The sequence below is a fragment of the Phyllobates terribilis genome, unplaced genomic scaffold (genome assembly GCF_046119375.1).
Source record: "Phyllobates terribilis strain yellow unplaced genomic scaffold, ASM4611937v1 Scaffold_1__5_contigs__length_1240528914, whole genome shotgun sequence".
NCBI lineage: Eukaryota > Metazoa > Chordata > Amphibia > Anura > Dendrobatidae > Phyllobates > Phyllobates terribilis.
Genome location: NW_027362761.1, coordinates 277460755 through 277473736, shown reverse-complemented (window position 1 = coordinate 277473736; position 12982 = coordinate 277460755). Strand labels below are relative to the sequence as shown.

The window sequence follows — 12982 nt, the reverse complement described above, 5'->3', positions numbered from 1 at the left end:
TCCGACGCGCGTTTCGCCGTAGGCTTTTACCAGGATACAGAAAAGGGGATGAGGAGGGGGTATATATAGGGCAATTGGCCAATGAGGAGAAGGGTATGAGGACGGAAGCATAGCGCTATGCAAAAAAAAAAAGGCGCCAAGCAGCGATCTGTCAGGAGACCGCGTCTCATCAGAGCTCCGTCCACCCGCAGCATCGGTGCTGGCGTGCGTGTCACATTGGAGCGCAACGGCGCCCGGAAGTGACGTAAACAGAACATCCGGGATGCATGTGAAACGCAAACCGGAAGTGAGGTAATGAAAAATCTCCGAGATAGTAGTAGCGGAGAGGGGAGAGAGATATCTGCAAGAGATTGATGCGTGCCACCATGGAACGCAAAGAGACAGTGGTATAGGTAAGTGTAGAAGAAAAGACAGAAGAATGCAGAAATAAGAGTGTGAGCGTGTCTAGAGGAATGTTTGTTCTGAGAAGGCATTCACTAACGCGGACAAATCCAGGGAGTACACTATAACCCACGCCATTACGTGTACAACAACAGGGGTCATCTATAGTGCTAGATGCCCCTGTGATAAGATATATATCGGCATGACTACTAGGGAGCTCCGTAGACGAACAAGGGAACATGTTTTGGACATTATAGCAGCCAAAGAATCAACTAACTTGGATGAACTGAAAACCTTACCCCGCCATTTTAAAAAATACCATGAGTGTGATGCCTCTCTCCTCAAGGTTAGTGGAATAGACCGGGTCTATGTGGGGATCAGAGGTGGAAATTGGAAAAAGGTCTTGGCCCAAAAAGAAGTAAAATGGATCTTTACTCTTAATAACATGGCACCTCATGGTCTTAATGAATCCAATAGCTTTGTTCCTTTCCTTTAAATCTACTTTCTCTCCCTTTTGTACTCTGCTCTCTCAGCCTTTTTCCTTGCGGCCTCTTTTTCTTCTCTTCTCTTTCTTTTCCTTTTTCTTTTTCTTTTTCTTTCTTGGCTGGTGGTAATCTTTCTGCTTATCATTATTTTTATCGGTTTACTATATATATTTTTTATTTTTTATTGTTGTTGCTTTTTATGCTGTTTTTACTACTTGTTATTTATTCATTTTTCTTTTGTTCATTAGTTCTTTCGCCTACCTGACGTATTCCCTGAGGATTTCTATTTTTGCCATGAGTTGAAGTGAAGAAATATACCATTATGCTGTACTTCGAATTATTTTCTGGGATGGACTGCAAGCGTGCCACAATATGGACATACACATTTTACTATGATCACTTTACTTTTTTTGTCATGTTTCTTATATGTATTTTTCATGCTCTTTTCTGTAATGTTTGTTTACCACGATTATTCCATGTTCTCATTTTTGTGGGCGTGGACATAATATCCATCAGGTGCACATTGTTTCACCTGTCTTATTTATTTACCTACATATCATATTGTCTTGTGTTCTACCTTCACTTATATCCTTATGCACATTTTTTATACTTATTATTACATATTTTTTCATTGTATTATTTTTTCTCACTTTTTTTGTCATTTTCCTCCTCTCTTTGAGTCCCCCATTCTTTTCTTGTTCCTCTAGACACGCTCACACTCTTATTTCTGCATTCTTCTGTCTTTTCTTCTACACTTACCTATACCACTGTCTCTTTGCGTTCCATGGTGGCACGCATCAATCTCTTGCAGATATCTCTCTCCCCTCTCCGCTACTACTATCTCGGAGATTTTTCATTACCTCACTTCCGGTTTGCGTTTCACATGCATCCCGGATGTTCTGTTTACGTCACTTCCGGGCGCCGTTGCGCTCCAACGTGACACGCACGCCAGCATCGATGCTGCGGGTGGACGGCGCTCTGATGAGACGCAGTCTCCTGACAGATCGCTGCTTGGCGCCTTTTTTTTTTTTTTTTTGCATAGCGCTATGCTTCTGTCCTCATACCCTTCTCCTCATTGGCCAATTGCCCTATATATACCCCCTCCTCATCCCCTTTTCTGTATCCTGGTAAAAGCCTACGGAAAAACGCGCGTCGGACCTGTGTGGACTCTGAGGGACTTCCAGGTAGCTCATTTGATACCTTTATGTCTTTTTTCTAGTACCTTTGACCCCTGTATCAGCTGTCTTACCTATTAACTTACTGACCCCCTTTCTATGTGGTCTGAGTATTTACCCACTTGGGACATCTTTGATGCACTTTTGCACTTTACTTGAATGATGGTCTCCATATGTATTTTTACTTCAGGCTGACCTGGGTCACTGTGTTCCTATACATGATTTATTTATTGATCTATGCTTCTACCTACCCTCAGATGCCCATTTTTCTGTTTACTTTTTTCCTCGTTTGTATTACTGTTCTTCATGTGTTTTTATGAATTCTTCAATAAATGCTTATTTTATATTGACCATGAGTCACATTTATAGGTTCTTTTTTTGACTTCTAGGTTTGTGTTAGTCCTTTTATTGTTCTTCATGTTGTGATGATGAAAGTCATGGTGGCTGAATGTACTAAGCAAAACACATCATTGTCTCACAATGTTTGTGTGCTGATAATTCTGCAGAAATCTGCAACAGGTCAAACAAACGGTGCACCGAGCATGTTTGATTAAGGGTACATTCATACATCTGTGTGAATGTCGGTGGGCAGACGCACTGAATATATCCTTATTCTGTCTGATTCTCAACATCAGATCAGAATAAAACATGTTCTAAGTTTCACCGATCCCATTCTCGGATTCATCATTTTCATGGCAGTAAGAATGAATTTGTAAAACTCCATGGTTCCGAGTGCTGACATATAAAATTCGAACAGCACTCAGACATTTTACATTTGCCCCTTTTCCTACCCTGACAAAGGGGTGCTGGTAGTGAAACATTTTGGGAGTAAAATTTCTCAGAACATTTAATTTCATTGAGGAAGTTATCCAACAAATTACAGACCAATACTACATATAACATGGCATTCTCGTGTGATAGTTTATCTATGAAAAGTAGTTTACTTCTGCTATGAGTATTACAAGGTGGGCTTCTCTCTCTCTTTGTTTATTTAAACCTGAACCTAAGAGAAATCGGATTTAGTTTCAATATTGCATACGAAATAATAAAGTTTTATGATAAGTGGAAATTGCAAAGAATTTTTGTCCTTAGGGCCATTACTAAATATATTTCACTTGGACATTTCATACGGATTTGTAAATGCACCCTAAAGACTTTCAACACAAGGGAGGGACAGATTTCTAAATAAAATATATTATTTTTATAGAGAAAACGTTCTTTACACGGCTCGCAGTTAGTCTAAAATGTTCCTCAATTAATTTTGTTAAAATCGATGACACTTTTAAAGGTTTCTAAAAAAAGAGAGATATTCAAAGTACACTCTATGTAACTGATTTACAAAACTGGTTGTGAAAAATACTAGGCTGAACTTGACATGGTTGAGTAGCATTCTTCATAGACATGCACTGGGTTGGACAATAACATATGCATGTTACTGTAATTAGCAGTATAATATTATTATTTAGTGTACTTAATTGTTTTTTCATCAGCACCAAATGAAGTGCAATCCAGTGTTATTTTAATGCTCCACTAATAACTTTAGAAAACATAAATTAATTGATAATTGATAAAATTCTAAATCAAACTGGAAATGCATTATTCATTATATTTATTAATAAACATAGATCAGTTTGCTTGTATGTCTACATACAACTGCCACCACATTTTTGCATAGTCAGTCCCAAAGGTCTAGTGTGCAAGAGGTTGGGAAAGTAAAGTTATACCATTAATTAGACTCAAATGTTAATTTATAAAAAAAAATTCAACATATTAAAAAACCTTTCCCTCACTTATCACACCTGACTTTGCATCGTCTTCTTGCCGACCACCTCTGGTTCCCTGTGTCACTTGTTCAATGATCTGCTTGAGATGGTGCTTGAAGACAGCAGTGGAGAGCTCCTCGTTGTCGCACCCCAACACACTGGCAGCCTTGCTTGCCCACTCAAATCGCATAAACTGTTTTCTGCCAACTGAAGGAGAAAGCATAAGATCAAACATTTGACAAATATTATTGCAAATTAAGAAAGATGCTTTTATCTTAAAACTTAAATTAGTTTTAAAAGTGCACAGTACCTTCCAGCTCTCACTGGAGAAGATGAAATACCAACAATGCATACACTATCCTAACTTATAAAAAGCCAGTGTTTGGTAATAAAACAATGTGTTTACTGTGAAAACTAGAAATATTTCCTACAACTCTTTAGAACATTCCTAAGCCTTTGTCTGTTGCTGTCCTTATTGCTGAAATACAAGGTATTTGAAGGTACATTTGTTAAAATTATTGTTAGCAGACATCCATATTGTCCCTTAGAAGTTAACCCTTCACTTGGTGTTATCACTCTACTCATTAAAACTTCTAAAATAATGAGAAAAAAGTTTAACATTCTAAGTGCATTGCACCAGCTCGTTCATCATTGCATAGTACGGCTGCTCATCACAGGCCTTGGAATCTTTGGGAAGTTACCCGTTGTCAGTAGGGACATGAATTCCTTATGGTGACACACAGTGCTGGACCTCATGACAGCAAAAAGTGTTAAATTCACACTCAGTATTTAACAGCACTGAGAAATCACTAGCTTGTCACGAAGAAGAGACTTTCTACTTTCACCCCAGTTAGTACAAAGAGGTAGATAATTAAGGGAAATTGCAGTGTGATTTGGGAGCTCAGTGCTAAGCTGCCAGTCTATTACTCTGAATGGAAGACAATTTAAGTGAGAGGTTGATGAGTAAATGATTAATACCCTGAAGGGAATGCTACGGCATCAGCAGACCACTCACTTTTAATATAAACATGACAATAAAGGAAAGAACCTTGCAGTTTACTAAGCAAAACACAATGTACGCAGCAAAAAATGACCACTACATAACTGGTAACATTTAATCGGACAATGCTGCTCAACATTCTCATTGAATTGAAGATATATATACAGCCAGGCATCAAGAAACTTTGTATAAAACCACGAATCTGTCACCAGGTTTCTGCTATATATTCTGAGAGCAGCATGATTTAGGGGCTGAGCCCCTGATTCCAGTGATCACTTGCTGGTCTACTTGCTGTCATTTTGGTATAATCACTGTTTTCTCTGCTGCAGATCTAGCAGCGCTCAGAATTCTGAGCTCTGTATAACTCCGCCCACACCCCTGATTGGCCGCTTTCTGAGTACACTGTGTATAGGCAAAAAGCTGTCAATTTGTCGTGGGGGGTGGTTACACACAGCAGTTGACTAGGAGGCACGAGACACCTAATCCAGTATTGATAATCTCCTGCTGAAAAAAACACTGATTTTATTGAAACAGCAACTCACAGCCCAGTAAGTGACACATCACTGGAATCAGGGTCTCCGCCCCAACATCATGCTGCTCCCATATTACATAATAAAAATCTGCTAACAGATTCCTTTTCAATATATGTACAGTATATAACTATATACATCATTGGCAGACACAGGCAATAGTGTACCCCTGTGCAAGAACAGCATGTTGGCCCTTTGCAGCCCAATAGCTCATGATAAAGCACAATTCTAACTTCTTTGAAGGTAGTAAGTCCCATAACCTCTTAGGGTAACTTGTGCAGCTGCACAGGTTCACCTATGGTATATGGACCCCTGATACACATATTATACATATTAAATCACAGGATTTGTGATAATTTTTTAATGTATTCAGTTGTAAAGTTAGACAGTTAGTGCTGTCCATAGCATTCTTTATTCTTAGAATCAGGGGATTTCTATTATGGCTATATCCCAATTGCACACAGTGCAACAACCTTGTACAGCAGTGATCCTCAACTCCAGTCCTCAAGGCCTATCAACAGAACATGTGTTCATGATTTTCTTAGCATTGCATAGGTGATGGCATTGTTGCATGTACAATATTAAGGAAATCCTGAAAACATGACCTGTTGGGGGGCCTTGAGGACTGGAGTTGAGGAACAGTGTTATCCAACAATTTGTACATGGTACACTGTATTCTCCCCGAGGAGTAACACTATTACAGGGACCTTGAATATGGCCATGTGTTGGATATTTCACTGGTAGATGCAAACATTTTGTATAGAAAGCAAGAGAAAAGGAGTACAGACCATTACATTCCCCATTCTAAATGATGTTATTGATGATACAGAATAATTGCGTCATCTTATTTCTCAAAATAAAAAGCACATCCCAAAAAGTATGCTAAATATGAAGATAAGTTTTTATGTTAAAAGTATGTTTATTAATTATTTCCACATAATGATCTATATACAAAAAAATCTGAAATCTTAAAATTATCAAACTGACCAATTATCCTAATAATAGACTCATGTTTCCTGTTTTATTAAGCAACTAGTATGGATATTGGCTGCAATAGACTGGCTCGGACTCATTGAGTTTCTACAGGAGATGTTTTTGTGCATGCTCTCATCTTGGAAAGATTATTATGAAAGGAGGGGGAGGAGGTGAGCTGTGATCATCTTCTAATGTGAATGGTGGATCCTTGTGTTATCTTTTGCAGTTATTCTCAAATCCAGTCCTCAAGGACCCCTAAAAGGTCATGTTTTCGGGATTTCTTTAGTATACCACAAGTGATGAAATTAGCAAGACATCAGAAATTGCCACAGATTCTCTCTATAGGATATCCACAAATCATGACCCACTGAAGGGCTTGAAGTCTGAAGTTGAAAAGCACTGATCTACTGTTTATAGAGGTGTTAACTTTCATTGTAATGCTGTCTGTGATGATATAAAGTAATCTGAAAAGTGATCTGTACAGAACAAGTGTGAATCTAGTATTACACTTAGTAGCCACCATCAAAATTGAAAGATTGCAAGAATCTATGATTAACATAAAAATCTGATTTAAACAATAAGACAATTTTTATAACACATTCCCTTTAAATTATAAACTTGTAGGAACATAGGAGTCATTGCTTATGTAAATGCACCCTATACATGGCTCAGGAGCTCAGGACATTCACAAAGGATGATGAAGGTGAGAGGTGGTGGAAAGAAGAAGAGGGAGGAGAAGAAGAAGGAGGAGAAGGAGAGGAAGGAGAAGAATGAAGAGGCTGGAGGAAAAAGCAAGTAATACAAGGGACAGAAAGATGTTAAAATGTATTACACAAGAATGCTCACTATCATGTGGATGATAAATCATCAAAGCCCACTTCCAAAGTGGACATAACCAAGAAGATCCCCAGTTTATTGTCTGGCTTAAATGATATGGGCTCATCCAGTGTCAGACTGATTTGGCAAAGGTTCGCCTGTAACATTGATTCTTGGGGCCCACTGCATGCATAAATAACCTGACCCTAATACACAAATTAGCTTTTCCTTATATATAATTTAAATTTGGCTAGCTTGTTTAATGAATGATTAAATTATACCTTGTTCTGCAAATTGTGAATCAAGTGTAATAACGCTGGTCATCAGCACTCCTTCACAGGGGCCCACCAGAGGATTCTCCTGTTCTCCTGTGGGCCAGTCCAAGCCTGGGCTTATTATCATTTTGGTTGTGGAGCACCTGGATAATTTCTTACAATGCTGCCTCAGATTAGTAGTAAAACAACAAGAGGCTCAGTTGTAGTAGTTCTACTTGAGCACCGGTACATAAGGGGTACAAAAAAAGTCTTCTTCCACATGAGAAGAAACCAGCATAGAAGACACATGGTAGATGGTAGGCCTATTGAAAACTTTGGACTAGAAACCCGGAGCACGCTGTTTTATAAATGAGGTGTATCCTTAGACTGTCTAGTCTACGTTTACACCACCAGTTAGTTGACTTACTATGTGCCAGAAATTTGCAACAAAATTTTGGTTCATTGTCTGGCACGCAATGTCACATGTCATCCCATGCCTTTTGTCTGCTAAGCCATAATTCTTTCCAGCAAAGCAATGAACAATGCACAGAAGGTGTCTAAAACACAAAATAGTGAAAATCACTTTTGGGTGCAAATTTCACCAGAATTCAGGCTCGTTTAGCTTTGTAAATCTCACCCAATGTTCAGAGATTAGATATTGATGTTATACCCTATTTATGTCTAATGAAAAGTCGTTTACGGTGCTTCTGAATTCTAGGGAAATCTTGTGCATACACATTGAAATTACATTGCCATGCATCTGCCATATTATTTAATGGATGAAAACCTCTGATGTGTAGGGTCAAAATCTACTATGTTGGGAACTTGAGACACTGAGTAAATATTTAAGACAGAAATATTAACAAATAAAAGCAGAATTACATTTTTTGACAACTTTCAATGCAATAATCTCGTAGTAAGTATTCAATAAGATTAAAAGTACTAATGTTTTTACTATTGAGAAAGTTTTCAGTTCTATTGCTGTTTCTCTTCATCTCCTTTTCAGCCTCTGCAACAGCGAACAGATCAAATTTACTGACAACATGATACCTGGGCACAATTGTTTATTTTGTCACTTAGAGGACAGCGACCTATCTCTGAAATGGTGCATGGCAGGGGAAATATGTGACAAAGACGAGAGGTCTTCACAGATATTTCCACTAACCATCCTCTTGCCTGCTTGGTGCTGTAAGACTATGGGACATTTTGCAATAATAAAGGCTGCAGAGAAATCATTTGGCTCGTATAGATTCAAAATTGTCCTCATCTTACTTGCTTCCTCCATTCTAACAGGAAATGATAATTTTAATGAAAAAGATTTGGCAAAAAAAAATTATATATCAGATCAGCTCAATTTATGGGACATTGTTAGGAAAATTTCTCTTGTAGGAACATACAACCATAGCCTGCCTTTTGGTATACTAGCTTGATTACATGATAGCAAATGAAACATTGTTATTGCCTGCACAGAAATACACGGCTGAGGTTCCAGTACATCTGAGCTTTAGGGTTGACATTTCCTATATACGCTGTAAAATAGATCTCAGATAAGCAACAAACATTAACAATAAGTATAATATACTCTATTAGGTGTAGTAAAACAGAACTTTGTATTTTAACCCCTTCCTTTAACAGGCAATATGTCCAAACTGCATGTGAAGTATTACAATTATTTTCTTGAACAGTCATTGCATAATATTGGCAGCCACCCAGTCAGTTTGACAAATCACCCCGAAGAACAATTCTCCCTCTCTATAATCCAGATTAGAGAACTCCTTCACACTAGGCTCTTCTCTTGAGAATTGGAGCAGCCTACTGAATGTTAATAGGATGCACATCACATTGCATCTTCATAGACTAAACTTTGGCTCCCAGCTAATATAAATTTGTGTGGGGGTTATTGTTTGTGTCTTTTGCGTTGTCATATTTTATTTATTACATTTCACATCTCTAGGTGATATATTGATGTCTTTCAAAGTAATACACTAAACACCTACAGTTTATTGACTATTGCACACTGGGAATTAATACTGTATATTATGGAGATGTAGGCATTTTGTGTGCTGTCATATACTGCCTCCATGAGGCACAATATTCTTCCAGAATCATTGCTTCTGGTAGATAATACCTCAATTATGCTGCATGCAATAGTGCATTACCAGAATTTTTTTGTCACAAATTTTATATTTCCCCGGTTAAAAGTGGTGTGCTTCAAGGTTTAGAGCGGGAAATGTCATTATTCAGCCTATTTAATTATTAATTATATAGAAAGCAGGATTAAAAGAGTTGCTCCTATTTTTGTAGATGACACCAAGCTACACTGCTCAAAAAAATAAAGGGAACACTCAAATAACACATCCTAGATCTGAATGAATGAAATATTCTCATTGAATACTTTGTTCTGTACAAAGTTGAATGTGCTGACAACAAAATCACACAAAAATCATCAATGGAAATCAAATTTATTAACCAATGAAGGCCTGGATTTGGAGTCACCCCCAAAATTTAAGTGGAAAAACACACTACGAGCTGATCCAACTTTGATGTAATGTCCTTAAAACAAGTCAAAATGAGGCTCAGTATTGTGTGTGGCCTCCACATGCCTGTATAACCTACCTTCAACGCCTGGGCATGCTCCTGATGAGATTGCGGATGGTCTCCTGTGGGAACTCCTCCCAGACCTGGACTAAAGCATCCGCCAACTCCTGGACAGTCTGTGCAACGTGACGTTGGTGGATGGAGCGAGACATGATGTCCCAGATGTGCTCAATCAGATTCAGGTCTGGGGAACGGGCGGGCCAGTCCATAGCTTCAATGCCTTCATCTTGCAGGAACTGCTGACACACTCCAGCCACATGAGGTCTGGCATTGTCCTGCATTAGGAGGAACCCACGGCCAACGGCACCAGCATATGGTATCACAAGGGGTCTGAGGATCTCATCTCGGTACCTAATGGCAGTCAGGCTACCTCTGGCGAGCACATGGAGGGCTGTGCGGCCCTCCAAAGAAATGCCACCCCACACCATTACTGACCCACTGCCAAATCGGTCATGCTGAAGGATGTTGCAGGCAGCAGATCGCTCTCCATGGCGTCTCCAGACTCTGTCATGTCTGTCACATGTGCTCAGTGTGAACCTGCTTTCATCTGTGAAGAGCACAGGGCGCCAGTGGCGGCTTTGCCAATCCTGGTGTTCTGTGGCAAATGCCCAGCGTCCTGCATGGTGTTGGACTGTGAGCACATCCCCAATCTGTGAATGTCGGGCCCTCATACCACCCTCATGGAGTTGGTTTCTAACCATTTGTGCAGACACATGCACATTTGTGGCCTGCTGGAGGTCATTTTGCAGGGTTCTGGCAGTGCTCCTCCTGTTCCTCCTTGCACAAAGGTGGAGGTAGCGGTCCTGCTGCTGGGTTGTTGTTGCCCTCCTACGGCCTCCTCCACGTCTCTTGGTGTACTGGCCTGTCTCCTGGTAGCGCCTCCAGCCTCTGGACACTACGCTGACAGACACAGCAAACCTTCTTGCCACAGCTCGCATTGATGTGCCATCCTGGATGAGCTGCACTACCTGAGCAACTTCTGTGGGTTGTAGAGTCCGTCTCATGGTACCGCGAGTGTGAAAGCACAACCAACATTCAAAAGTGACCAAAACATCAGCCAGAAAGCATTGGTACTGAGATGTGGCCTGTGGTCTCCACCTGCAAAACCACTGCTTTGTTGAGGGTGTCTTGATAATTGCCAATAATTTCCATCTATTGTCTATTCCATTTGCACAACAGCATGTGAAATTGATTGTCAATCAGTGTTGCTTCCTAAGTGGACAGTTTGATTTCACAGAAGATTGATTTACTTGGAGTTATATTCTGTTGTTTAAGTGTTCCCTTTATTTTTTTGAGCAGTGTATGTAGCATAGTGCACTCTATGGAAGATGTTCATAAGCTACAAACTGACTTGGACAAAGTGAGTAATTGGGCATCTACTTGGCAGATGAGGTTCAATGTGGAGAAATGTAAATTGATGTACATCAACGCTAATATTATGCGAGCATCATATGTTCTAAGGATAGTAAAAGTAGGTGAGTGACTTGTAGAGGAGGATCTAGGTCTACTTGTAGATCAAAGACTAAATGACAGCATGCAATGTCAATCAGCAGCTTCTAAAGACAGCTGGATATTGTCATATATTAAAAGTGGTATGAACTTGCGGGACAAAGATGTAATACAACCACTTTACAAAGTGGTAGTGCGACTTCATCTTTAATATGCAGTTCTGTTCTGGGCACCAGTTCATAGAAAAAATGTCTTGAAGAAGGTACAAAGAAGAGCCACAAAACTGATAATGGGCATGAAGGATCTTAGTTATGAGGAAAGATTAAAAGAATTACATTTATTTCGTCTGGAGATGAGATATCTAACGGGGGACATGATTAACATGTACAAGAACATAAATGGTCCATACAAAAAGTGTGGCCAAAAGCAGTTTCCTGTAAAGCTACAGATGAGTGAATTGCTATACACAAGGCTGGTCTATGGTCCAGGTCAGTGTACTCTGACCGTGGACAGGAGCTGCATACATTTCCTGACCTTCTGAGATCATCTTATGATTTGCTGTGCTGGTCCGTCTTGACCTGTGCACCGCCCAGCGCAGAAATGACTTCATCCCAAGTCGGCGAATCAAATGCAGCACTGACTAACATGGAATTTCAGGAAATTCTTGAAACTTTCCACGGCCAGAGCGCACAGTCCTGGACCATGGACCGGAGTAGCGCAAAGCTATACGCTCATCTCTATTTAAAACCCTCTCAAAAAAACAAGGGGGTTCTTCCTCCACCAGGAGAAAAAAAGGTTCAATCTCCAGGGGAGACAAGCCCATCACCTGTGAACTGTGCAGTGCACAGATGATGTCACAGTAGGCCCGCAAATTAAAGTAACATGGCATTTCAGGAAATTCACACAGCTCCTGTCCACGGCCAGAGGGCACTGAGGCCGATGAATCAAATGCAGCATCAAGTAACACATAAATTCAGGAAATTCACGCAGTTACTGTCCATGGCTAGAATGCACTGACCAGGACCATGGACCGGGATTGTGCAAAGCTATCTGCTCATCTCTATTTAAAAACCCCTCTTCCACCTGGAGAAAAAAAGGTTCAACCTCCAGAGGAGACAACCCCAAACAAGAACCCCACTCTGGTTCCCTGTTTTACACTGGCTGCAAGTAAGTGGCCAGAAGGTATTGATTCCATGACATTGAATATACCAGAAGACATCGGAGTGCTAAGCTCTATTACTTTCATTAGCGACATAGACCTAAATGGAGAAGTAGGGGACATGTATTACATTCTGGTTAATTATACCTTCCTTTCCCCTTCAATTTTGCAGTTAGGGAAGGACAGGGACACAAGTGCCCAGAGGTAGGATCCACACAGACCTAGCAATTATCAGGTATCCAGTGGATAGGTGATATCATGTTTAGACTGGAATACTTCTGTTAAAGCTGATATCACACCTTCTCAATAATTAATTTCATAGACTATTTTACTAATGAGAGCTTCATTTCAGTATCAAAAACTACATTTGATAATGAAGTGTAGTTGGCCAAGGAAC

At 39.9% G+C, this 12982-nt stretch overlaps 1 protein-coding gene across 3 annotated transcripts in view; it reads right to left on the bottom strand.

The window, feature by feature from the left end:
* MYO18B (myosin XVIIIB) overlaps positions 1-12982 on the bottom strand; it is a 1187635-nt gene that overhangs the window by 835330 nt on the left and 339323 nt on the right. For 2 of the 3 annotated variants that reach the window (XM_073672938.1, XM_073672953.1), the window contains one exon: positions 3832-4011. In XM_073672938.1, coding sequence (XP_073529039.1) covers positions 3832-4011 — 180 coding nt within the window. The remainder of the gene's footprint in view (positions 1-3831; positions 4012-12982) is intronic. The other variant, XM_073672946.1, reaches the window with a different exon arrangement.